The 26,343-nt window shown below is 41.4% G+C and overlaps 1 protein-coding gene across 1 annotated transcript; it reads left to right on the top strand.

Moving 5' to 3' along the window:
• Window positions 1-6,556: 6,556 nt before the first annotated feature.
• On the top strand, window positions 6,557-23,811 carry FAM81A (family with sequence similarity 81 member A). The gene is made up of 10 exons (XM_030955250.1): window positions 6,557-6,927; window positions 8,901-9,272; window positions 10,595-10,662; window positions 12,042-12,315; window positions 13,090-13,208; window positions 18,285-18,414; window positions 19,544-19,650; window positions 20,748-20,883; window positions 21,254-21,449; window positions 21,848-23,811. The coding sequence occupies exons 3-10, from the start codon at window positions 10,616-10,618 to the stop codon at window positions 21,985-21,987; spliced, it is 1,149 nt and encodes a 382-aa protein (XP_030811110.1). The 5' UTR covers window positions 6,557-6,927; window positions 8,901-9,272; window positions 10,595-10,615; the 3' UTR covers window positions 21,988-23,811.
• Window positions 23,812-26,343: the final 2,532 nt, after the last annotated feature.

Raw genomic sequence — 26,343 nt, 5'->3', positions numbered from 1 at the left:
GGCAGCGGCTCCGCCCTCCCCGCGCGCGCAGCTCCCGGCGGGGCGGGGCCGGGGCGGGCAGCGGCGCGGGGCTGGGGCCGGGCGAGCGGCGCGGTGCGAGGGCCGGAGGGGGCGAGGGGCCGGCACCGGGGCTGCCCCGCGCCGCCGATGTGTCCATAAATGGAGAACTCGCCGCGGCGTAGCCAATGGCCGCGCGCCGGGACGTCATTCCCTGAGGGAATCCCGGCGCGCGGGGCTCGCGCGCTCCGGCCCAGGGCCCGGACGGCCGCTGCTCCTGGAGCGCCCCGGGATGAGCACCGGGAGAAGCTCCCCCTCAGAGCCCTGACACGCCTTCAGCCGCCGGGGGCGGCCGGACCCCCGCAAGCGTGCTGCGTGCGCTGCCCTCCTCCCGTGTACCCACAGAGCTAAGGTGCTGCTCGTCCCTGGAAACACTGTGAAGCACGATGCATCTTGTCACCGGGGGGATGCTGAAAGCATTCCTACAGGCATCTCACAGACGCTAAACAGCCCAGGCGCCTGCAGGCAGCCGGCATCTGCTGCACGATGCTCACTCAGCTCGTTCTGACCAGAACACAGCCAGGACAACTTCAGGGGCTGCGCTTTCTAAGTGATCAAACCAATAAACCAGCCCGAAGCTGGCTACTGTAGTCCTGTTAACAAACGTTTCACCTCAGGCTTGAAGCCCTGCTGTTTGCTTTAATGGGTTTCTAATGCCACTTCTAAGCCAGAATATAAATAAAATAGAAACAACATAATGTAACAATCATAACAACAGCCAGACCCCAAGTCAGATGTTGATACTGCTTCCAAACCACTTTGAAAACCACTCATAATGGGTAAAGATCCTGGGTTTCATCAACAGATTGCACTGGGATTTAGTTTATTTCTGATTAAAAAGAAGGGCAATTATTGGAAAAAATAGGGAGTAGTTTATACACAATATACATATTCGATTTTCATTGTTTTTATGAACAAGAGAAAGACTCATGTCCACACTAATTTAGAGATTAGGCATGAGCAGATTCACTTCTGGTTTTCTGGAGGAGAACATTGCTCTGGCTGCTCGGAGCCAGGTGTTGGTTGTGCAGCCAGATCTGCCAGTGCAGGGGAAGGACAGTGCTGTTCAGCAGGTGACTTCAGCCTCACAGATGTGCCTGCAGGACAGGTGTGACGGGGTGCCGACATGAAACACATGGCGGATCAAGTGTTACAAACTCAAACCACCCTGATGTGCACAACACAGAAATGGGACAAAAACTTCAACTACCTGTCCCCTCTCATGTCCCACGGTCTTTGGTGGTTTGGATGAAACACAACAGTCCTTTGGGCATGTTTCATCCTTGGTTTTGAAGAATAAACAAAACATTTCTCAGCTCAGCTGAGCTTGTACTGTATAATTACTGACCACGTGAAGCTTAGGATTTCCATAGTGGATTGCTTGGATGTTGGCTGACATTGATAGGAGAGGTAGGTAATATTTTCATTGAGAAAATAGCTGGATGGCAAATATGACCTGCAACAGCTATTAAAGCAAAAATATATCTGGTAGTCCTAATAGAACTTCACAGGGGATAGGTTTCACACTTTGATTATCTACAGAAGGTGAGTACAGCAGTTTTATGGAAATAGAACAAAAATAATTTGCCTAGTATTTCATTTGAACATAGAAATGTTACATAAAATTGAGGCTGATAAAAAGCAGTTAAAACAGTCCTACAAGAGTCCAGAGAGGCTATGTATATTGGGCCAACAGAAGATAGAAAATCAATACGGGTTTTGTAGGTTTTTCTATTTGCTTTGGATGTGGGTCTGTTTAATGTACAGGCCAATTTTCTCAAGACATGTATATTTATATTTCTGTGTGTTTACATACATAGAAACATCTTTATAACAAGTCATGAATAATAAGAACCAAGGTTGTGGAAGAATAATTAAAAAGTGCATCCACACTGTCCAGCTAACCAAGAAACTGGTCCTGGGTTCACTGAAATTAATGTGTGCTACTGGGTCCATCTACTTTACATGGACTACAAGATGACTTTAAACAAAATTTCTGGAGCTGAAAGAACCAGTGCTGTGCATCTGCATGATCCTTTGCTAAGCACTGGGTGGACCAAGCACAGTCTAATTCACAATAAACTCTTTTCATGCTTTTAAACATTCTGCTTATTTTAATGATAAACATCAAATTCCCAAGCTGCCTGTATTAACTGAATGATACTTATTCAACATCCTTGCTCAGAAGCAGGGGAAAGCATTTCCCCTTGAATGTCAGTGGTGGTGTGCCTGAATGGTCTGCATGCCTGGGCTCCTCCAGCCCAGAATGTACAATTCACCCCTGAGAAAGGCAGAACCCACATTTTCATATTGAGGAGTTCTAGCAGAGTAAAGAGGAATGTCACAGCACATGCCACAGTTGAGATAGCCACAATACAGAGAGCATCCCCATGCAATTTCAGCAGGCTTAAAGCATTCACCCATACACAGTAACACCATACCACATCAGAAGGCTTCAGCCTCTGCCCATACAGAGTGACACCACTTCAGGAGGCTGCAAATATCTACTCCTCTTGTTCTTTAGCCCAACCTTTTATACCCTTATTGTTCATGCACTGCACCTGTGTGCCCTCTGTTCCCTTTGGTGTTGGTCAGTGCCCCTGGGCACTCCACTGCTCATTGCTGTCAGTGCTGCTCACCCGACCTACACAGCTCTGCCCAGTGGGGATGAGCTGCAGCCCCATTCCCAATGACCACAAACTGTGCACCTACAGAGGAACCCCTGTACTTTTAAATGATAGACAAAACTTAGAAGTGGTGACATTTCTATCAAAACATTAGTATGGATAGGATACCTTTCAAAGACCTAACTTGAAAAGATTAAGAAAAATTCCCTGTATCAAGAAGCCCCATCAGTTTTTTCAGTGCGTGTATTGTCTGACAGTCTGTCTGGTTAGTAACACCTACAGCTCATGCACAGAAGTGCTAACATCAAGAATTATTTTGAGGATATTTTCTAGCTGCAAACAGTTGTACTGCTTGATTCTCCTGATATTGATCACTAGTGCTAAGCTTTGGGGAAATATTTAAAGACAAGCTTCACTTCAGTGTCTTAGGAGGTTTATCAGCTTAGCATTTGGGACTTGCAGGGGTTGGTCCGGGCTCAGCACTCACTGAAGTGACTACATGGTGCAGCTGGGAACTCACACGTGCCTTTCCACCTACCCACTGCCTGAGCAACACTGCATGCCAGCACCAAACAGGGATCAGCCTGGTGCTAAACTGTGCAGAGACTAAACTGACTGAAAAAAGAGCAAGGTCTTTCTCTGGAAAAGCCACAGAATAAAGCTTTCCCTTGCTCTCTATTCTAAAAACATTATTGTGGCTTCAGAAAGAAATAACTCTTATGACAAGTCAGTGAATCTGGAAAAGATTAGAAATTGTAATGAAATAAGCACTGCTCTCACTGCCTTCTAACTGGCTAAAAATGACAGCAAAGGGGAAAAAAAGGCATCAGTGCTTTTCTCTTACTTACAGACTATATTTGAAATTAGTTTTGTAAGTCACATATTTGTCTTCTGTTGACCACAACAATTTAATTGATAATTTAATTAATACTTGAAAGCTATTAAAACAAGGCTTAATACCCTTAGCAACACATCGTTCTTTTGGTTAGAAAACCACATAATCTGGTATTCCTTACAAAGATGAAGGATTTGTGTAATAGAAAAACAAATTATATTAGATTAAGAAAACTTTGAAAATTTAGTGTAGTCTTTTATCATGAATTTGCCTTCCAAAGAATAAAGACACTTCTGAATTGCAACATTTTCTTCTAAAATGTACATGGTTACACTCTGCCTTCAGTTACACTTGGAGCATGTAGAATTCTACTTACAGGAAATAAAAAATGGATTCAGCAATTTCTTCTTGTGAAATATAGGGAGGGAGAAACAAAATAGCATGTATAAAACAAAGGCAGAATTTTATGACTTAAAATGTGATGAAATCAGTGATTAGGACAGGTTGGAAAACAGTATAATCATTGTAGCTTTCTTTAACTCTCTGTGCCTCATAAAATTTCTTCTTTCCTCTGTGTTGTTGGTCTCAAATGAGAGCAGCATTCCTGTTCAGAAAACATGCCCTTAATGTGTTCAACGTGTCCATCTGAAGTACCACTGGAATAAAAAGCACAGCAGCAAAGTCAGCAGCCCTTTTACATCCACTGCTTGGTTTGAGGCTTTTTGAGGAAAAACAGCACGTGGCTCTTTCACTCTGGATCTGATTAAGAGAAGCCTCAGATGTAAGAGATGCTTAGAATTCAGGGAGTTGAATTTTTCTCCGACTGCAAACCAAAACGTATGAATAATGCTGTTATTTGCAGGGCTGGTATAAACCTGGAAGAAATCCACAAAGACGTGGGAACCGAGGAGTTCTGCCTCCTGTGTTCCTGCCACTGAATGCAGCTGAGCCATGTACCTTCACAACAACAAAATTATAAGGATTTTTTTTCCCTTAGAGGGAGATTTTTTGAAATATTACACAAGCTTTTAAGATGAAAACTTTATGCTATGATGGGCAACCTGATCCAGCATCAAAATCAGCCTTGCTCTGAGCAGGGAGTTGGACCACATTCCCTCTGAGATCCCTTCCAGCCTAAATTGCTCTGTTCTGTACTTCTGTGATTGGATAAGTGGGGGTCAATTAATGAGTGAGACAGTTGAAGACTCCAGAATAAATTAATATTCTTGATGTTGTGCCTTGATAAAAAGATTGTGATACGAACTTTCCTTTAAGAAAATAAATCTCTATGTTCTGTATGAATTACACTGAAGATGTAATGATATAAAATACAATAGTTTAGTACTGCTTTAGTTAGAAACATAAGAAAGTGATACAAGTACAAAAAATCTTTGTCTCTGATAACACAAGATGAAAACAGCATCAGCATGGGTCAGACCAAAGCCCATTCACCTCAAATCCTGGTGGTGTGGATGCCTTGGAAAGAGTGTAAGAACAGACAAGAATTTACATGCCCTGTCCCTATCTCTTGGCCTCCACTGTTGCCAGAGAATGGCCAGAGGGAGAAAGCAGGCATGAGCTACATTTTAATGTTATTTTCAAGATTGCAGTAGGAGGGACAAATGTTATGTTTTTAACTTAAAATAACTACAATTGATTTGCTTTAACTAACAATTTGCTTTCAAGCCCTATTCTGCAGACATACATACTCAAGAAAACACTGGGCAGTCCTTTAGCAAGGAAAAACCTCTAGACAGGTGCACAAAAACTGCACAGGGACATAAAGTTAGTCTAAATATTTGCCAGGTCAGGGACTACAGCTGTGTACATCAGGAAACTAGAGCAAGGTCAGCAGAGGCCAGTGAGATGGTTGGGAGCTGGATCCCTGAGGATGCAGGGCTTGCTCAGCCTGATGAGAGCAGATTTTGGGGGACCTGGCAGGACCCTCCAGTATCTGTGATGAAGTCATCAAGATGGCAAAATCAGACTCTTCACAGTGGCACATGATGGGAAGACAACGATATTAATGTAAATAGGAGAGGTTCAGAGTAGGTATAAAGAAAATGTTCTTTCCTCAGCAGCCAACAAACATGACAACAGGCTATCCACCAAAGCTGGACACTCTCCATCCTTGGAGGTTTTCAAGAGTAGGCTGGGTAAAACCCTGAACAACTGCATTTGGCCCCATCAATCACCTCAGTTGGAGCAGAAGGTTGGACAAGGATTCTCCTGAGGTTCATTCTAAGTCTTTTGACTCCCAGTTCATAGTTTTCAAAGCACCTATGGCATGTTTTCTCTCTGGCCTGATCCTTTGATGTGGGAACTACTTTAAAATAAATCAGAGTGTGGATTCAGACCTCACCTTGCTTTTTACAATAGAGTGTGCATGGTGTAATCCTTTTATCCTTCACAGCTACTAAATCCTTAGTCCTGCAATGGTTTTCCTATACAACAGTATGGGATGTTGCATAGATTTTAGCTAAAATCAGACACAATCTGCCATTTCAGAGTGAGCTGGTGCAGTAAGTTCTTCTCAGATTGCACTTACACTTTGTTTACCCAAGGTGGTCGTATCAAAGTCCAAGGAATGACACAAGCAGGAAACAAAAGTGAAGGCAGACACACCCTCTGTGGACTTTGTTTTTCCAGTAATACTTTCTCTGAGCTGACACGCCTCTGCTGTGCAAGCAGATGGATCTTATTTGCTGTGATATATGAAGTTTTACTGAAGCTGCATGTTAGTTCTTGTTTGAAAATGTAAAATGGAAACTTTATAAACAAGAATAATATTTGTCATTGATTTTAAAAATGTGTTCTGACAGGATTTGATATATGCTCTGGCAAAACCCATGCTTTCAGTCATACTCTCGGCTCCTCTGCACCACCAGAAACTCAGAGTCACGGCTGTTCGTCACCACAGAACTTTGTCTGGAGGCCGGCATTTGCTGGCGCGGGAGGCGCGGGCACGGCCCCCGCTCGGTCCCCGCCGCTCGCCCCCCGTGCCGCAGGGAGCGCCGCTGTTCGCGGGCCCTGCCCGTCCCTCCCCGCTTCGCCAGGATCGGGCACTGCCGTGCAATCGCTGCGAGGAGGGGGCGATGCGAAGGGCTCCCCCCGCCAGGGCGGCAGCGTTCCCATGGTGACGGCGTCCTGGCAACCGCTCCCGCTCCCGCAGCCCGGCCTGCGGCGGCCGCCCCGCTCCCAGCCGCTCCCATCCCATCCCATCCCATCCGCTCCGCGTAGCCGGCCGGGAGGGCGGGCGGACGGAGCCCCGGCCGCGCACCGGCGGTCACGGCGCTCGGGAACGGCCGCTCCCGCGGCGGCAGCGCGCCCGGAGCGGAGCGGGGCTCGGCTGGCGGCGGGGATGCGCGGGAGCGGCGGGCAGCCCTGCCCTGTCCTGAGCCAGCACCGGTGAGTGAGCGCAGAGGCTGTCCCGGCTCTGTCCCCCCGTGTTGCATGGCCATAGAGTGGTGTCTGGCCCGCGGTGTCCTGTCGGCTGTCGTACACCTGTGTCCCCGCAACCTTCGCCGCGCCCACCGGTGCCCCCCGCACCGCGGGGCCTGGACCCCCGGCGGGGCCGAACCGCGGGCAGGGCAGGGCAGGGCAGGGCAGGGCAGGGCAGGGCAGGTCGCTCCGCCGCGATTCCCCCGCTTACGGCGGCTCGGCACGGGCCAGCACCGGGGCTGATCGCACCTATTTCTCCAGAGGGGCCCCGGCCCGGGTCGGAGCCCCCCGGTCCGGCTCGGAGCCCCCCGGTCCGGCTCGGAACCCCCCGGCCCGGCTCGGAACCCCCCGGCCCGGCTCGGAGCCCCGGGCTCGGTCCCCGCGCTGCCGGGGAAGCCGCTCCGGCTCCCGTCGCACACACAGCGCGTGTTCCCGAGTGCCACAGGCGCGCCCAGGGCTCGGCACGGGTCTGGCTCTCCCTGGCTCTGACCCATCCCTTTGCCGAGCTGCAGCACGGGGACTTTTCCGCTTACTCCGAAGCGTTGCCCCAACGCACTCGAGAGTAACACTGGGAAGCATCTGGCGGCTGCCGGGGTGGTGCCGTCACACGCTCCCTGTGCAGCAACCAAAGGGTTTCTATTTTGAGAAGGAAAGAGTGATTAAAGTGTTTGCCGAGGCAGGTATTTCAGTCTGCATTGATTCCCGTGTGACTTGTGGCAAGTCACATAGCCCGCCCCGTGCTTCACTTCCCTACCAGCAACAGAAGGAAATTGTGTTTTCAGGGATAATAATGCTTCCTACCTCACAGGCATATTGTGAGAATGAACGTGAAAAACACTCCGAGGTGCGCAGACATTACAGCATTAGTTGTAGATTATCATGGAAGATGAGAAACTGAACACTACAGGTATGATTATCCATCAGAGCAGGAGAAATGGAAATCCCACAGAAAATAAACATGCGAGGCAGTCTGAGAAGTGGAGAAGGGATGCCACAGCACAAATAGCAAGGAGTGAACTGCACATTGCTAGAAGTATCTCTTCATCATATCCCATGGATGATTTTGTTTTTCAAGCTTTTACATATCTTATGCCAGTGATTTAAAGAAACACTAAGGAAGCACTGCACATTTGTATGGAAAACCTGCCCTAAGTATCAAGTGTACTGTTATTTTTAGTAATCAGGCATATCGTTTCCAAATAGGAAAAAACTTGTATCTTTTTCACGTGACAAGTATATTTGGAATACTCAGTAACTTAAATCAGTTAACCCAAATTTACTGGGTTAATACATCATGACTTAAATTGCTTATAGCAGTATCAACCAGGAAACAACATTATTTAAAAAATTAATTAAGTACCTGTAACCAGTATTTCAACTGGTATCTTACTTGGCCCCAGTTTACTGCCATTGAAAGAGCCTCATGAAATTATACTCCTCCTATAGAACAACTTATGATTTCTTTTTACTAGTGTAAGTTGGTATTACACTCATAGAGAAGGAATTTGCCAATAGTTCTAACACCTATTTGTTAATTGCAAATATCTCCAAACTGCAGCATAGTTTTGTACAATCAAAGTCTTAGACCCTTTCTGGCTGTTGACCAGATCAAGAAATCTGATATCTGATGATGAGATGCTTCACCTTGTACTGAGCAAAGAGAAATGAATGAGAAGTTCATTTGTGTAACTTTTGTTCCATATCCACATTTACTCCAGATATTTGCATTAAGTTGCATTTCTTATGGTAGACTGGCAGAAAGAGTTAAGACTTCATGCAAACCTTGCTGCAAACATTATTTTCTAATTGATAATAAATGGGTACTGAAAGCTGTGAGACTAAAGCCCTGTTTGGCTGGTTTTTGTAAGGTATATTTCACTATATTTCACTAAGATGCTGCTAGATGTATGGACTTTAATATTTGTTCTTTGTTTTTCCAGGTAGGATCCAGTGCTTTGCTGCTGCGGTGCACATAGCTCTTCCCAAATCAGTGGGATAATTCCTGTGTTTACAGCTAAATTGTGCTTAAAAGCTTCAATGCTTCAAGATGGTTAAGATGTGTTAAGGCCCAGAGGTCTCAGGCCCACTGAGAACTGGGTGCCTGGTGCTGTGACCAGGAGGGACCCTCGCAGAGTGCTGTGCTGGAATTCCTTAAAAATCCAACAAGTGGGAAATGATGAGTGTGAGGAGCAGACTGCAGAACTGGACATTCAGTGGCTGTGCAGGACTTTGAATGCAGAAGTCCCTACAATGACCCCCAGCTCCTATACTGTGCTTTTTACTTATAGCCATGTAAGAACCTAAACAAGGAGGTAGGTATGGTTATCTCTCTTACATATAGGGAAACTGAGTCATTACTCATGGGAATAACTTGTCCAGAGTCAACAGGATCAGAGACTGAGCAAGGAATTCAATTCAGACCTTCTGAATTCCTGTCTGGTGTCACTGCTGCTCAGCAACCCAGCTTCTCTTAAAACTGTTTTTTTTCTAATTTGTAGTTTCTGAAGCCACGCTATAAATAGAACACACACACTGTGACAATGTTTGCTCTCTGCTTTCAGGCAGTGCTTTCATACATTTCTAAAGCACAAACATGCTTTGCATTTTGAGATCTCAGAGGGTAGCCCTATTGCTCCTTCATTATCGATATTTGACTTTTGTATTTCCATAGCCCCATCTTTCCCAGATTGCACAGGATTTCATCAGCAGTTGTAAGCTTCTTTTCATATAATACCAGCCTTATTTTGCAGTGAGGATTTTAGGTTCCCAAGGAGATCAGGCTCAGGCCATACTACTTCTCTTTTTACTTAGAAATGTTTTTTTGTTTTATGGAGGGGAGATTAGTTGGATTTGATTGAGGCTAATATATTTTTAATTAATTTCTGTCAGTGGACAAAGCTGTTGAGTCAGGTACTGGTCTCACAGTAAGACACTAAAATATCTTTCTGAAGCTATTTAATAGACCTAGTCTGCTGCAATGTCTGTCACAGTCTGTTTGGCTGTGTCTAAATATTAAAACCAGAATTTATATTCTTACTACAGAAGAATTTATTTACAACATAAAGCGTGGTCATTTAGATTTGAAGACAAATTAATACAAGACTCAATTTTGGTAAACTATGCTGATGTCACACATTTTATTTAGGTTTCTGATTGCCAATGCTTTTATGAGAAAAACATCTTACCCCTAATAATCTGCTGAATTGAAACACTTGCATTTGATTCTCCAGTCAATATTTTCTTAAGTTTTATGATCATCCTGTAGACCTTATTTTATTATTAATTGATTAATGATGTCAGAGACCAGGAGAAAATTGGGGACAAGACTTTGTTAACCTCTGCCCTGCCAAACCAGTTATGTGGGTCAACAGCAGATTTCAGTTTCAAGGCTGTCAACCTTGTCTTTTCAAGAGTATAGTTTTCACTGTAAAAAGCTTTTTAGCAGTTTTTAGTCTTCATTCTTTTGTATTAATTTTTATTTGCATTTATTGCATTAGCAATATTTGGATGCCAAGATCACCAGTGTCAGCATAATATTACACTTAACTTAAAGGTGCACTGAAAGCAAAAGCTTTAAGTAATTTCAGTACCAGATATAAGCTATTCAGTAATTCAATTTGTACTTTTTCAACAGACATAAATTATTGACCAGAGAATGGCCCACCGAAGCCCGATCTTCCCAACTCTTGCCCCTTCTGAAAGGTACAGTCTGGAATATAAAACCAAAAATCTTTATGATGCAAAGTATCATAAACTGTATAGTATCATAAACTGTATCATAAATTGTATAGAGTAATGCTGTGACCTGGGACTTTGGCATTAGTGTGCAATGCAAAGTGAAATATCATAGACATTCAAATCATAGCCCAAATCACAAGGCCTTACTCAGCTTTTACTTAGCCATTTCCCAAAGAAATTCAATAGCTTAAATCTCACTGACTAGAAGTCCAAGAACACTTTAGCCAGTGTTCAAATAGCATGGAATGAGTTGTGGAAACACAGAGCCAAAAGTGACCTTTGTTGGAATCCTCATATATCTCTATCAATAAGTCCTCTCTTTCAGCCTAGGTGGAGAAAACTCTATGGTACATTCTTCCAGGGCAAAGCCCTGGGGATTTCCTTGAAGGGTTCAAAGGATTCCACAACCATGGTCAAACTGAACTGCTAATTTGGCTCATTAACAGGAAACAACATGAGAATACACAGTAAATAAGAGTTCCTAGAAAAAATATCTCCTTTTCTAAAGTGGGATTGAACTTGTATCGTCTACTTATGCTTCTGAAAATGTTGTTACTCTTTACAGAACATAGTGGCAGGAAAAGGTTGCATGCATTAACAGCTTCATTTTATGACTTTCAGCACCCATGAGCTCCACTGCTTTCCATGGGAGCTATGCAATGCAAAAATTCAAATAATTATTCAAGGTGCCTGAATGTAAGCTATTTTGGGAGGAAATTTAACTTCTAAGACTAGGAGAAGCTTGTTATAAATTTGGTCTCACCTCAGTTTCTATGCCCACATATGCTCCTGTCCAGTTTGCAGGGGAACAAGCTTCTGTATGGTATTACAGGCTAGCTATAGAGACAGAAAAGGGATTGACACAAGCTATTCCTTTTCAATTCTGATCTGGTTTCATTTAATTTACAATACCTACCTTCAACTGTTACAGTTTTGATTACGCCTGAAAACTATAAAAACAAATAACATTACTTTTGAAACTCAGTAGAAGGGTTTGAATTTGGATTCTTAATCAAATTATACTTCTGATTTGTAACTACTTTTGGATATCAAATTATAGTTCTGATTTGTAACTACTTTTATTATGCTAATGTCCTTTCCTTAAGACCCCACACTTTTGTAAGCTTCCTTAAAGACTATGAAAAAAACCTGACCTGCCTTTGCACAAGACACACGGTAGCCAACACAACACCCACTTATTTGTAGCAGTGGGAATTCTGGGTGTATTTTGGGGCTTCTCCCCAGCACTGCCAGTACTCAGACAGTGTTGCACTGTCTCCAGTGCAAAGGCACTGCCGAGTTTTGTGTGAGAAGTTAACAAGGTGTGGATATTGTTCCCCCAGACGGGTCCGGAACATCCCGCTGCACAGCCAGGCGCTGACAGCGGTGCCGCTGGCATCCGCCAGCCTGGTGGATCAGCTGGAGGACAGAATCCTGAGCCATGAGAAAACAACAGCAGCTCTTGTGGAACACGCTTTTCGCATTAAGGAGGACATTGTTTCCACGCTGCACAGAATGCAGAACAAAGGGGGGGGTGACCGGTTGGCAAGGCAACTCCTGGAGGAGCACATCCGAAACATTACTGCGATAGTAAGGCAGCTCAACCGGGACATCGAGGTATGGCAAGAATGTTACGCAGCACTAACGCCATCTCAGCTACTTACTGCTTCTCATTTCCTAACCAAGTTTACCACGGGATAAGTGAAGGTCAGACAAGGTCTGAAGACCCTGTAAGCTTATAAATTGTTTTTACAACTTGAAAAGTGTTTGCAAATTACATAATTCTTTCGGTGCCTATGAAAATAGCACAGGATATTAGCATATAAACACAGGAGCCTTTGTGGTTCTAATAAGCTTGCTTTCAAAAGCTGCACTGGAAAATCTTGAAAAAATGAATTAATGTGACACTAATACCCAGCTCAACTTCAGTCCAAAGGCTGTGCTGTATAAACAGTAGGAAATGCCTTCACTCTATAATAAACTTTCTTTCCCTTCCGACTCACTGACGACACGAAGTAACCAAACCCAAGTGCTCATTTTTATGACCTAATCCTAGGCAGACACATGACTTCATGTCTGACCTCTGCTGCAGTGAACAACAGGGGTGTGGTGAGGAAAATGAAAGGAGAAAAAAAAATTAAGTCTCCATTTCACTGTCAAATTATACTTTATATATATTATGGTAGTTGTGTGCAGATTGGGCACTAATAATAAGAAATAATAGAATACCTAGAGGTGTCTGGTTTAGTACATTACAAGACAAAGGTTTGAATAAAGTAATAATAAAATGGCACCTGAGGATACTGAATTACTGAAAAATAATGAGTGACATTTAAAGTGTACATTAAATGTGCCATACTGAGTTTTTATTTGCATATGAATGTTCTGTAGATGCTGCAGGAACAGATACGTGTCAGAGACAATCTCAGCTATGGAACAAATTCTACCCTGAAGAGTCTTGAAATGCGGCAGCTTTCTGGCCTAGGAGATCTTCGGGGAAGAGTTGCAAGGTAAAAGTCCCCATGGAACTGTGTTTTGGGGGCTAGCTAATCTTGTTTTAATCTGGAAGTTTTAATGATAATAGGTTGAATTCAACTTTGGCAAAAGTCCAAGGATAATTTTGCTCTGCATTTTCAAGAAAATGAATAATAATACTTTGCATTCCAGTATTACATATTAAATTTGACAGTATCACCCTTAATTCCTAAAATTCCTGAAATTAGTTCTAAATAAATTATTTCAAATTCCCAGGGAAACTGGATTTGGTTCAGCTCTTAAAAAGTGCTGTGGTTAGACTCGTGTCTTTGAAACCCGTTAATTAGCACAATTATAAAGGCAGCACGGAACAATCTGCACTTGTGAAGAACAAAACAGTTGCACATTTTTGCATATATTTTAGAAGTAGAAATCTGCACATTCAGTTAGTGGTTAGCCATATTAAATCCCACATGGGCTACATGACACATAAGGAAGAGAAGACTGTACAGTAACAGAGGTTTTCAGGCTGCCTGAAGCTCCTGGTTACAATTCTGTGGCCACACAAGCTTCAGTTGTGCCATCAATGACAAATTTACAAACCCCAGCACAACAACATTTGCTTAGTGCCTGGAAAGTTGAACACGAAAGACAGAGGATGTGTACAGCTCCAGGGAAATGACATAACCTGGCCTACAGCTGCTTGGGTAATAACTTTGGTGGAGTTATACTTGTCCTGAATTTGACCTGTTGTCTATATTGTGCAGATAATTTTGCTTCCTTTTCTGCATGTCACTTGATTTAGTGATAACCTTCAACAGCATATAGAAATAATCAGAGAGGGATTTTCATTGAACTAAGGTTTTCTTATAAATTACTCAATTGTCTGAAGCTTCCACTGTAACTTTCATAACCCATTTTATAGAAAATACTTCAGAGGTCTCAAAAAGAATTAAACAGTTAGTAAGTTATGCACTATCCTTTAGCAAACACAAATGAACTAGTTTATTTTTTTCAAATCAGGAAATTGACGGAAAAACCTATAGAGAGATACACAAGCACATATTCATCCTGCTGAGAAGTCCCCCAAAATGTACATGCTTAGATCTTCCTGCTTCTTTCTATAAAAATACTTTGAGATCATGCTACATCCTGAGAGGGGTTCTGTGTGGAGCAGCACTGTTACTGACACCTTGGGGGGCAAAATGTGGTGCTCCTGCCCTCAGCCAGGGAAGTCAAGAGAAGAAATTTGTGCTGGCATGGGTGTCACTGCAGGGCCAGGACAGTGACCTTGGTGTCGGGGGGTGGGGATGGGCACAGGCTGTGCCAGGGCTTCTTCCTTTATTTCCTTAGGGCACCACACTTGTGCTGTGCCCAGGTTGCAATTTATCTGCAAATGGAATGAGATTATACCCATGTGCCTTATGTCAGACTGTGTGACGAATGCAGGTTATTTGTATTTGTTCCCATAAGATAATCAGTTTATTGCCCTTTAACTGCTACCTTCCATACTGCATTCTATGCTTCTATTCAGCATGTTCTCTGAAAAAATTTTTTTTAAATCCCTGAATGAGGGAAAAAAAATCTTCGCTTTATGAGGAAGCAATTTAAAGCAGTGGTCCATGAGAGAAAGCCATTTGCCTTTATTTGCAGATATATTCTACTTTGAAATTAGTGTTCCAGTGAATAATGATTATAGCACTAGCTGGAGATTATGCCAAGACAGTGGTTTGTTGTGCCTTTGGCACAACACAGAGACTTCCCCTGAGATAAACCCCTTCTGATGACTTTAGCCAATGTTCCTTATATGAAATACACTTTACTCTAGTTCTGCTGGTTTCCAGATGAGTTCAGAGTGAAACAATAGAAACATGATCAAGTTACTGTGGGTTACCAACTTCCTGTGCATCAACTTTCAGCCACAGCAAAGGTCCATTGAGAGGCTCAGGCTGCAGTAGCTCTGAGTGCTGTGCTTGCTCCAGGCTGGCAGCATGCAGAAGGACAGTGGGAATCACTGTTTATTTAGTGTTTAGACAGTAAACAGTAAATTTACTGTTTAGACAGTAAATCCCAAAGCATGGGCCCCTTGTCATGTAATAACTTTAGTGTCCATCTTAGGATTCTGGCCAAATTTCAGTTCCAGTAATTTCATGCATACTAAACATCCTATCCAAGTTCCATATTGGAGAGAGGGGAGTTTATTTCCTAACACCAACTGTTCTGTAACATGTCAATGTATCATCAAACAACTGTTTCATTATTTCTTGAGGGCTGGTGCTGTTAATGATGGGAACAAGGGATCCCTACATGCACATGCACTTCTGGAGCACAGCCCCAAACCACACTCCCCACTGCTCTGCAGGAGTGAGATTCCAACATACCTTGCTCACATCACAGAATCAACCAATATTGCTATCAGAAGGTGACAGACTACACGTTACAGCGCACGTCTCTGGATGTTTTCTCAATAAGCACAGTTTACTGATGAATTTGTAAAGTGTTATCACAGTCCTGAATTATTGCTAAAAATCAACATTATTATTAACTTTAAGAAAAAAATACGTCTATAAAATTCAGCAATGCATTAGCAGAAAACTAGATTGATGCCAGTAGATCATATTCTCCAGCCTCTTGTCTCTTATGTTATCAATTTTATATTATACAGATTTACCAATTCTTTTTCTAGTGATAACAGATCATAAAATTCATTGGTACCTTATCATTTATTTAGAGAATTACTTGTGGATAATGAACATTTGTCTGGAAAGTCTAAATCCAGCAGCCTGGTTGGAATGATAACAGCAGCTTCATAAAAGCTTCCTGAGAGCTGAAACATCCAGAGAAATGACAACTATGTGTTCAGATTGAACCTACTTTGCATATATAGATGACTTTTTATCTACATTATAGAACTGATTCATTTCAGACAACCTGGGCTCATTACACGTAGGCAGATTTTCCTGCTGCACAGATTGAGCCTGATGCATCTGGGCTGCACCTCACTGACAATCTCCCCAGGAGCAGTAAATGTGCTGCTCTCTGGCCCTTGCTGAGTGGGAGGTGGCACCATGAGGGCAGCTCTGGGCTCCCTGCCCCAGGCCAGCACAATCCACCAGCTCTGCTGCTCTTGCCCAGTGCCCCACTGAGCATTTCAACTTGCTTTTCACTCCCTGTTCTCCAGCTACTCGTTTTTCACTGAAACACTGGCATTTTAATTGAAACATCTCTGTTATAATAGACCAGGAACATGAAAAGCTCTCTCCATACCATGACAGCATTTGCATATAGCAGCAGCTGCAGAGTACTGGCACTTTCTCTATGCCCCAGTGATATTGAATGGAGCAACTCCTTGTCTTTTGATTTCTTTGAGGCTGAATGGTAATATTTTCTTCCAGGTCAAACCCAATCATGTTCATGAGTGTGTACAACAGATATAGAAGATAAACCAAAAATAATCTGATCTGTGCATACCAGGCAGACATTAAATTCACCTTGTCAGAATATTAATGTTTCAGTTACCATGGAACTACATGAACCCTTTGACCACATAACTGAATTCCATGAAGAAGAGAGATGCTCTGTGATTAAACCCAAACCACTAATTTACTTTAAAAACATTCACAGGTGCTTGCTGATTAAATTTGCTTCAGTAGTTTCAAGGCTGTTGCCATTTTCTGCCATGCCTCAGAGAAAAAAAACTAACCATTTTTTAGAGCCCATGACCTTTTGGTGACTTGATGCAAGATGATTCCATTTGTCTGATTCTCTCTGATTGTAACAACATGGAGAGATTTGGCTTCTTTTGTCTTTCTTTAGAAACTGCCTGATTGTGAGCCCTGCAAGCTTTTCACTGCTATGTAAACCCTAGCCAGGCTTCCTGCAGATATTACCAACAGGTCTCACAATGCTGAACTAATACACTAGAAATTAATTTCCTCAAGTTTTATAATGCCTATGTGCTATTTTACATTACTGATTATTTTCATATTGAAACTGTACCATAATAATAAGCAGATGCTCCTTTTGTCATTTTAGCTGTGACTTTCCCTTCATGTTTAATGATAATGGCAATTCCTCTAACTGAGGTGATGAAAATGCATGTTGAAATGAAAGCTTTCAAACTGAAATGTGACTAAAAAATGACAAAGTATGTCATTGGTTTAGATAATGACTTAACATGCTTCAGCTTGTTCTATTTTACTGCCTTTTTCTCCCTCAAATTGTAACTGCTGTCTGCTCCTCATCACTTTCCTATATCAAATTTGGTAACACTGATGATTACATATTTCTCTTAGCAAAAAAAAAAAAAATATATGTGAGTCATATTTCACAGAGGTCTTACTCCTGAAATCACAGTACTCATATTTTTACAGCTCAGTTAATTCTCTTGCTGCATTACTGTAGATGAAATCCACCTGATCAAATTATTTTTAAAATCTGGTAGAAAACACACGTTCAATAGCATAATTATCCTGAAAATGCTACAACATCAAGAAGTGTTCCAATGTGACAAAAGGAAACAATAATTATTATGTTCCAAGACTTCATTTTACAGCCTTTTCTGAGACAAAATTGCCATTGCTTTCAATGACTATTTATTTATTCACCTAAATAAAGACTAAGAACCATAAAATTTGCCCCATATTGTTAACCACACATATTAGCTGTGTACTACTATTTCACAAATAAAAATGCAAAGCTACAATAATGAAGAAATAATCCTCAGTTATTTAGGCTACTAATCATGTAGGGGGACACACACACACCTTATCAGATATCTTCTGGAGCATTACAAAAAGACATGGAAATGAAATTCTGCATCTTTGCATTTCTGGTGTGATTTCCCTGAGTGATAACACAGCCCACCCATATCATGTCAGTGCCAAGAACAATGGAATTTGTTTATCAGACTGTTTGACCTTCAGACCTATTTGGGAGCACTTCTCTGAACACTAGGAGATGTATAACCCTTTTACAGTCCCAAAGACATTGCTTCCCTAGCCAGCCAGGAACTCCACAGAAATGGCCAGTATGAAATGGGTAATTTTAAAAGCCTGGAACCTTATATTCTATTTGGCTGGTGCTTTGGTTTTTTTTATCTATTCAAACAGGTGTGATGCTGGGTTAGCCAGGCTGTCTGCAGAGCATAAAATTACATATGAAAGACTTCAGAGCCTAAGCAAAGACCAACACACCTCCAAGCTGATCTTAGAATCTAAAATCAAAGAGGCAGAAATACAGGTATGGTATTTAGACCAAGGCAATCCCTGTACAGGTAAGAGTTCTAGTCTAATTCACACAGACTCCATGACTGTTAATTATTATCCTGGGAGGTCACAGATTTCCAAATGGAGAGGTGTATCAGCTCACAGTCCTTATTACATTGAACATTGTACCTAGGTTCATTACTGTACTGCTCTAGCTGGAAAAGGTCCTTCATTTCTTCCTGCAGCATCTGTGTAGAAGGGATTAGTATGTGAAGGTGCATGCTCAACAATACTACAACAATGCAAGCCTCTGTGGCTTTTGCTGTATGTTTTGGCCTTCCCGGGATGATCCTATATGTATTTGAACACAATTTTTGAAGTTCTGCAAAACACAACTGGCTTTGGGTTCTGTGAATTCATTAATCTGTCTCTCAGGTTTCTCTTCCATTGGGTTTGAGAATAGAAGTGAGCACCAGATACAAGCAGAGATACTTGGAGATATGAAGAATCCTTTTCCTTAATATCACATCTCAAGGCCTTCTAATTGCCTTAGTCAACAAAAATATTTTACATCTTCCTTTTGTGGTGGGTTAAAAAAGGCTAAAATGCACTTTGCCTTTCTCAGAAGCCTCAGTGCAGCATATTAGCATGCCAGGAGCATGTTGTCATGCATCTTGTAGGGAACTAGAGCAGTATGCTTTGAGAAAGTGGGATAGTTGTTTTGGTGACAAATATTCTCTTGTAGTTATGACTTCTCCCCAGTTAAACCCAGCACTTCTCTCACTGCAGTGGCCCTTACAGACAAAGTGATGGAGCACATCCCTCAGTATTGCTGGAGTGCTTGGGCACTTGTTTATTCTGATTATGTGGCAACTTGGAGATGTACGGATCATGCAAATTCAGCTGTATAAAGGCAGGGCCAGGCAGAGATTTTCAAGGAGAAACTATTCACATTATTTAAGGAAAAAAAATTTACAGTTTTCAAAATGCTGATACTTTCATATTGAGAGATAGTATATTTTCATGATAAAGTAAAATATGCAAATTCAATAATTTTTGAAATGTTAGCAAAAGTGAGCTCTCTGTTAGACCTCTACTGTTATGAAAATGTCCCAAATGAAACTGTGATGAAATGCTGTTGAAAATTCTGAATTTTGTTTCAGATTTCTCATCTGCTGAGCAGAGTAGAGCAATCAATAATGCAACAAGAAGCAAAGCTGAAGATTGCCTACAAAGAGAGCAACCAACAGCTGCAAGTCCTGGACACAAAGTAAGTGCCTGGGAAGCCTTGCTGCTGCCATGCACCTTGAGAGCAGGGCTTCTGTTTTCCCAGTCTGGCCTCAGTTTTCCCAGTCTGACTGGTATAATCTTCAGGCCTATAAAAGCAGGAACCGCTATGAATATGTGTGTTTGCTCCACAGATATTACAAAAGCTGACTGTCAAGAGGTCAAGAGGGACTTGCTTTCACCAAGAATTCTGCCCCTAATGGGGTTAGGCAATTCCAAAAAGTTGATTAAGTTCCTAGTTATCAGGCAGAACTTCTATTAAAGGACACAACTAAGGGTTTTTGTCAGAGTGGCCTGGTGCCCTTCTGTAAGAGCTGTCTGAAGCAATAAATGCTGGAGATGGCTGTCCAGAGCAGAGGAAAAAGTTCAACTGAAGCAAGCAGGAAGTCACAGCACTCACAGAGTGCTATTGCTTTAAACTGGCTTCAAACATGAATATAACTGAAATACCTAAATGATTTGTGATTAGATACTCTGTACTACCAGACATTTCATGGGGTCATTATATTCAGTTCAGATGTTAACTCCTCTCCAGGCATTTCACTCAGTAGCAGTACTGGTGTAAGCCATCCACATCCCCATTTCTTACTGCTTATCACCATCCTCATGCAATACAGGTTTCATGTATTCACTGGAGAAAAGAAACAGTTTCACTGGCACAATTGGTTGGAGTAAAGTTGAGGTGTGTATAGGCAATGTAAGTGGAGCTACAGGAACCAGTATTGTCACCAGAATAAGTGGCTACCAAATCTTTGCTCAGATTTGATACATATGGACATAAAATTTATAATCTGAATTGATAACCAGATTCTGTTTTCAATGTCACAAAGAATTTTCATCTACTATGATTCAAATTTTGTAACGTGTTTCATATAAATTTGCCGTGAACTTCTACCTTTATTTTCGAAACCAATGTTACCACATGCAGTTTAATAGCCTCAAAATTCAAAGGCTCACCTTAATCTGGTGTGAAGAATGTATTAAATTGCCATTTTGTGTTTTTCTGAACACATTCATAAAAAAGTCACTGTACAATGACCAGTTCTCCTTTGTATCTGCTAATTTCTGTTGTGCTCCTAGATTAAAAGATGCTGTTGAGGAGCTCAGCAATCAGATTTTGTCTGCACGGAGCTGGTTGGAACAGGAACATGGCAGGACTGAAAAAGAGCTTGTGCAAAAAATCGACCAACTCTCACTGACTTTTAAGGAAAGCACTGTAAGTTTCATTCAAATGTCCTGTAATACTTCTCAGGAAGCATTCAAAAGCATTATAAATAACTCAGATGATATAACTGAGATATTACTTGAGTGAGATTTTCAGATAGCCTCAGAATATGCCAAAGTCTCTTCATTAACATCAACCTACAACTTGAGAACCTTTAAATGAATCTGATCTGTCCTAAATAGATCAGTATTTTAACCTACACTAATCAAGTAATTTGAAATGATTTTATGAAAAACTGTAATGCCTTACATTTTGAATTCCACATAAAAGATGATAAATCAGTATCTATTTCATATTTTTAAAAGGCCACTGTTATTCCACATGCAGAATAAATAATTAAAATTATGTTTCCTGGCTCTAGGAAATGAGTGAGAGAGGTATTGAGATGAAATTCAACCAAATGGCAGAGAAAATTGAGAGAATAGAAGAAATGCAGAAGATAACCATGGAGGCACACGAAGCAAAACAGACCGAAGAAAAGATAAATATTCGCATTGTCAAACTTCAAAATGAGATAAATGAAGATATAAAAGAAATGAAAGCTGAAGTCAATGCTGGTAGGACCATATTTATCCAGTTCTTCATTCTGAATTGTGGTGACAGTGATCCACTCATAGTAATATGCAAAATGTCTTTGTTGTATCAAAGTAGCTTAAATACTTTTGGGGCAGATGTAATGGCTCCACCTGTGGCATTAAGAGGGACTTTCACTAAGTGTGAAAAGCAGAGCAATAAGGGGTGACACCCAGCTTAGAAATGCTCTCCCCAGAGCAGGCACAGCCATAGCTGGGCTGCCATCAGGGCATTTCTGCCTTCAGTACAGCTACACTCCATTTCCTTCAGAACTTTTGCTGAGTTCCTAGTGCAAAGCAGAACATTATGCAAGTGCATTCTGCTGGCAGTGATGTGATATTTTCTCCTCATGATGAACTAATGTCATTCTCACCTGCAATAGGGTTTGCAGCTATCTACGAGAGCATTGGGTCTCTACGGCAAGTTCTAGAAGCAAAAATGAAGCTGGACAGAGATGAACTCCAGAAGGAGATCCACCAAATGAAGCAGGAGGTTCTAAGATGGGGAGAAGCTGGACCATGACTGCAAGGTTTTGTCTGAGAGATTAGTGTTTACCTGGCTAGCTAGGCAGACTCTAGTGTTGTTCCAGTCTGTAATGCCAATTACCTGCATGTACCAAATAACATGCTGCTGCTGCTGCTGCTGCTGCTGCACAGGTGCTTGCTCACAGCAGTAAATACAAGCTGTTCTTGGATATCTGGCAATGAGCCTGTGGAGCTGAGGTGCTGCTTTGCCACTGCACTACTCCAGTTGCTGTAGGGAAATTTAGCACTGTGTAAAACTGGAGTAATACACTGGTGAAGCTGGCACCTAGTTTGCTAAAGGCATTCCAGTTTTGCAGGCTTGATCAGGCAGCTATATATGCTTTTATATGCACCTGCACCCCTCCACCTTAAAAAAGAAAAAAAAGGCAAGTTGCTATCATTTGCATCATATGAATTTGGCAAGGTTCTCCACTTTGATACAAATTACTTAGTTGAAATCAACGGGCATTTTTACAGTGACTTTCTCTACTATTGACTTCCCGGGAAGACAGAATTGGCACTAAACAGACCAATCTTCAAAATCAAGACAACATCTGAAAATTTTTGTTTCGTTTTGCAAATATTCTGTGTGTGAAAACTAGGTAGTGTTATATAATGTAGTTGTAGACTTAGATGATTCATATAAACAACACAAGAAACAACTTACATGGTCTTAAGTATTGTAACCTTTTAAAATTAATAACCAATGGGAGTTGACACAAGATAAAAGATGTATATAGGGTATTTTTACTAGGCATGTGTTCCTATGACTTGCTTCAATATATTGATAAAAACTTAGAATGGCTTGAAAACTAAAGAGAAGGTGATAATCTAACCTAGTCTGGAGACTAATGTAAAATAAAATGCAGTTTATGATCTCCTTAGAAATTTTCATGGAAGTAAAAAAATTGATTCATCGTATTGAAGTAGACTAATAATTCAGCACACTCAAATTTCTAATTGCATTCACATTATTTCCAGATAATAATTTCCATTCCCAGAAGAGATTACATATGAAAATCAGCACACGTGGCATATTATCTAGCCAATAAAAAAAATATGTTGTTTTTACTTCTTCATTCATGGCATGATATATTGTTCCTCATGTTTGTAAGCCATGCAGGATTAAACTCTCATGAAAAAATAAAATACTTCATCTAGCATCCTATTAATTTATACTATTAACAGTAATTAATACACAAAAATAATATTGACAGACTTTACAGTTTTGTTAATCTAAATAAATTAATAGGATGTCTCTACACTGCCCTTAATCGACCTCTCATTCAGCTAGTATTGGAAAAATATATTTTTAGTTGGAAAATCAGTGGCAAATATCACTTACATAAAAGACATTTTGGTCCACAGAGTCACCATACATAAAACAAAGAATTTAAAAAACTGCTTCAAGAACTTACAGTCATTAACTTCAGTAAGTCAGTGTAGAGTGTAAAAACCATGTCAATGCATACATCTTTAGAGGATTAACACCTGAGTTTATATTCACTTCCTCTACAGCTGAAAGTCACTGAGGTCTCAAAGGCACATGAAGCATTTGCAGCTCTGGCTCCCAATGCTCTCTGATACAAACCAGGAATACCAGAAGCGGTTTTGTTATCATCCATGTCCTGTGAAATATATTTACAATGGCAGCTAAGGGGAAAGCCCAGCTCCCTAAAGAGAGACAATTATATGCTTGTAGATATTTCTCAGGAATTGTCTTTAAAATTCAATCTTACTTCCTGTATGTATTCCTATCCTTAAATATTAAATATTTAACCATGTGCAGTAGAAAAGCGATCACTGGTGTTTTATTAAAAAAAAAAAAAAAAAGACAATAACGAAGAAAGAAACAAAAAGAGACAGACCAAAACCAGAATAATTTTTTACTTCTGTAACTGGAAGTCTGTGCCTGAGAAAATCAGATATGATATGAGGAGCATACAAGGAATCAGAAACATTTATATAGGACTTAATTAAATTGTTTCTCTTGTAAAAACCTTGTGTGATTGATCCAGATATAAAACAACACAGGAAATCCTATCCAATTTTACTTTTTTCTGCCTTAAAAATGTTTTTTTTTTCCTAAATATCAGCTAGAGCAAATAAATAAAAGCCCAAATAAAATAAAATAATACTCAACCTACTGCCAAGCAGTGTCTTCAAACTCTGAAGTGCCAAGTGGAGGGAGGGCCAGGTCAACCCTGTCTTGTTGGCACTGTCTGCCAGGGAGTGCTCACATGTGATAAGCCAGTCCTTCAGGGGAGAATTCAGAGTGCTTCTGAGATTGGAGTGTTCTCTGGTCACCTGAACGTGTCAGAGCAAACTCCTCTCCAGACACCGCTGTGCAGCCACGGGGCAGTGCCACCCACACTGAGCTGTGGGAGCCTGGTTTTGCCAAATGAAAACCAATTCTGAAAACTGACCTCCAGGGATCCTGTAAAGCCAAATAGAAGGAAAGAGCAGTGCTTGGAAGCGCAGCTGCCCCTTTTTCCCCTTCCATGCTGATGTCCAATGGGATTCCTGTGTTCCAGTCCTTCAGGGACACCAAGGTCCACTTGTGATAGTGGAAATAATGTCCTTTCTTTGTTCAGCACAAGTGCTCATGCTGTGAGTCTGGGTTTGTGCACCAAGTGCAAGCCTGCCAAGCCCACAAAAGGAACAAGGTAGTGAGGCAGTGTTTGTGTGGATGGCACCTGAGCAACAGAATGAGACTTGGGAAAGTATAGTAGATGTGCACAAATACTATTTAAATCACAAAGTTCACTGACACAACCAGAAACTCACTGAAAGGAGGACTGGGAGAAGCCTTAGGAAGTCATCTGCTCCACCTCTCCACTTTGAAATAGATCCAACTCTACCTAAAATATTTGCCATAAACACTTCTGCAACCTGCTCATTAGAGTATTTTAAGAATAAAACATTGATTAGTGTGGTCTATTTCAGTGCTTAAAGAAGACTGTCTTGCCACCCAAATACCTAAACTAGGACAAGACATAATAGCCTTAAATTTCAAGCACAGAGGACACAAAACCTAATTTATTACATTCTTTCCTGCATGTTCATTAGTTTTTTAAGGTAATCTATGTATAACAGATGATTCAAATCAAGCTTCAAAGGGATATTTGCCCAATATTTCTTAATTTTTTTTCTCCTTCCTACATCCACATAAAACCAACCAAACCAACAACACCTAACCCAAAGAAACCACCACCACCACACCCCCAACACAGCCAAAAGCAGAGCACTTGCTCTTATGAAGTTTTAAATCTCTTTTGTCAGCTATTTCATGTGCATGAGGCTTAAATCACTTGCAGTGTGCAGCCCATACTGTTCAGTCAGCCATGTAGCACTTACTGAGTGTCATAAGTTCAGCTCATTGGAAAATGTTTAACTGGGGTACATGGCTTTTATATTAGCATGTGATAACACAGTAGAACCATGGTACTGTGCAGTAAGGCCTTGGCTGGAATCAGAATGATGTCAGTAATTACAGAGCAATTGTGCTGTTTATACTCATTAAACAAACCAAAGGAATGGTGTAACTAAGAAGTTCAAAGGATGACCCTAACTTCCACCTGCAGTTGTTTATGTAGTAAGTTTTGTGTTGTGGATACCTTTATATTGTGGATATCTTTGTCATTACAATCTGGTATAGCTCAATAGACTGTTGCCATGTTAGAGAAAAGCAGTATGAATGATAATGAAGAACAGTATATTCCTGTAACATCAATTTAAACTGAAATGCAAAATTTTCTCAATTTCTGTTTTGTATTCCACCTCCACGAGCATCTGGCCATCTGGGGCAGAGTGTTCTCTGTATCTAAGAATTAAAAGTGCTCATTAGACATGTCTTCCAATAATGGAAACGTCTAATAAGAGACGGATGACAATCTGATGCAGCCCTTTTATGAGCAGGGGAGGAATTCCTCCTGTCACACTCCCTGCCGTGTAAGAAATTCGGAGGCAAATTTGAAAGAAACCAAGGAAATTGAGCACACGATCTCTACCCAATTTGCCACAGGGTGTCACTGTTACTCTTGGCAAGGGAAGGACGGGGCTCAGTGCACCTGTGTGATCCATAGATGCTGCAATCCCACTGGCACGGGGCTGGAAGTATCACCGTGTACTTTGACAAAAAGAAAATAAAAGAATATTCTAAAGACGTCACTCTGTAAAATCACAATAAAGGCAGATGATAATTAAGTAAAATATTCTGAGAGTGATTGTGATGCTCCTTTAGACAAGAATGCTGAGTGGGGACCAAATCTCTCTGCTGCCTGTTCTGTCAGCAGAACTCTGGTCAACACAAACCATTAAAAACCCCAACCAAACTCCCAAACCCAGAAAAAAA

This window comes from Camarhynchus parvulus, chromosome 10 (genome assembly GCF_901933205.1).
Source record: "Camarhynchus parvulus chromosome 10, STF_HiC, whole genome shotgun sequence".
In the NCBI taxonomy this organism is placed as follows: Eukaryota; Metazoa; Chordata; class Aves; order Passeriformes; family Thraupidae; genus Camarhynchus; species Camarhynchus parvulus.
Note: the sequence above shows the minus strand (reverse complement) of the source record. Positions and strands in the feature narration are given on the sequence as shown.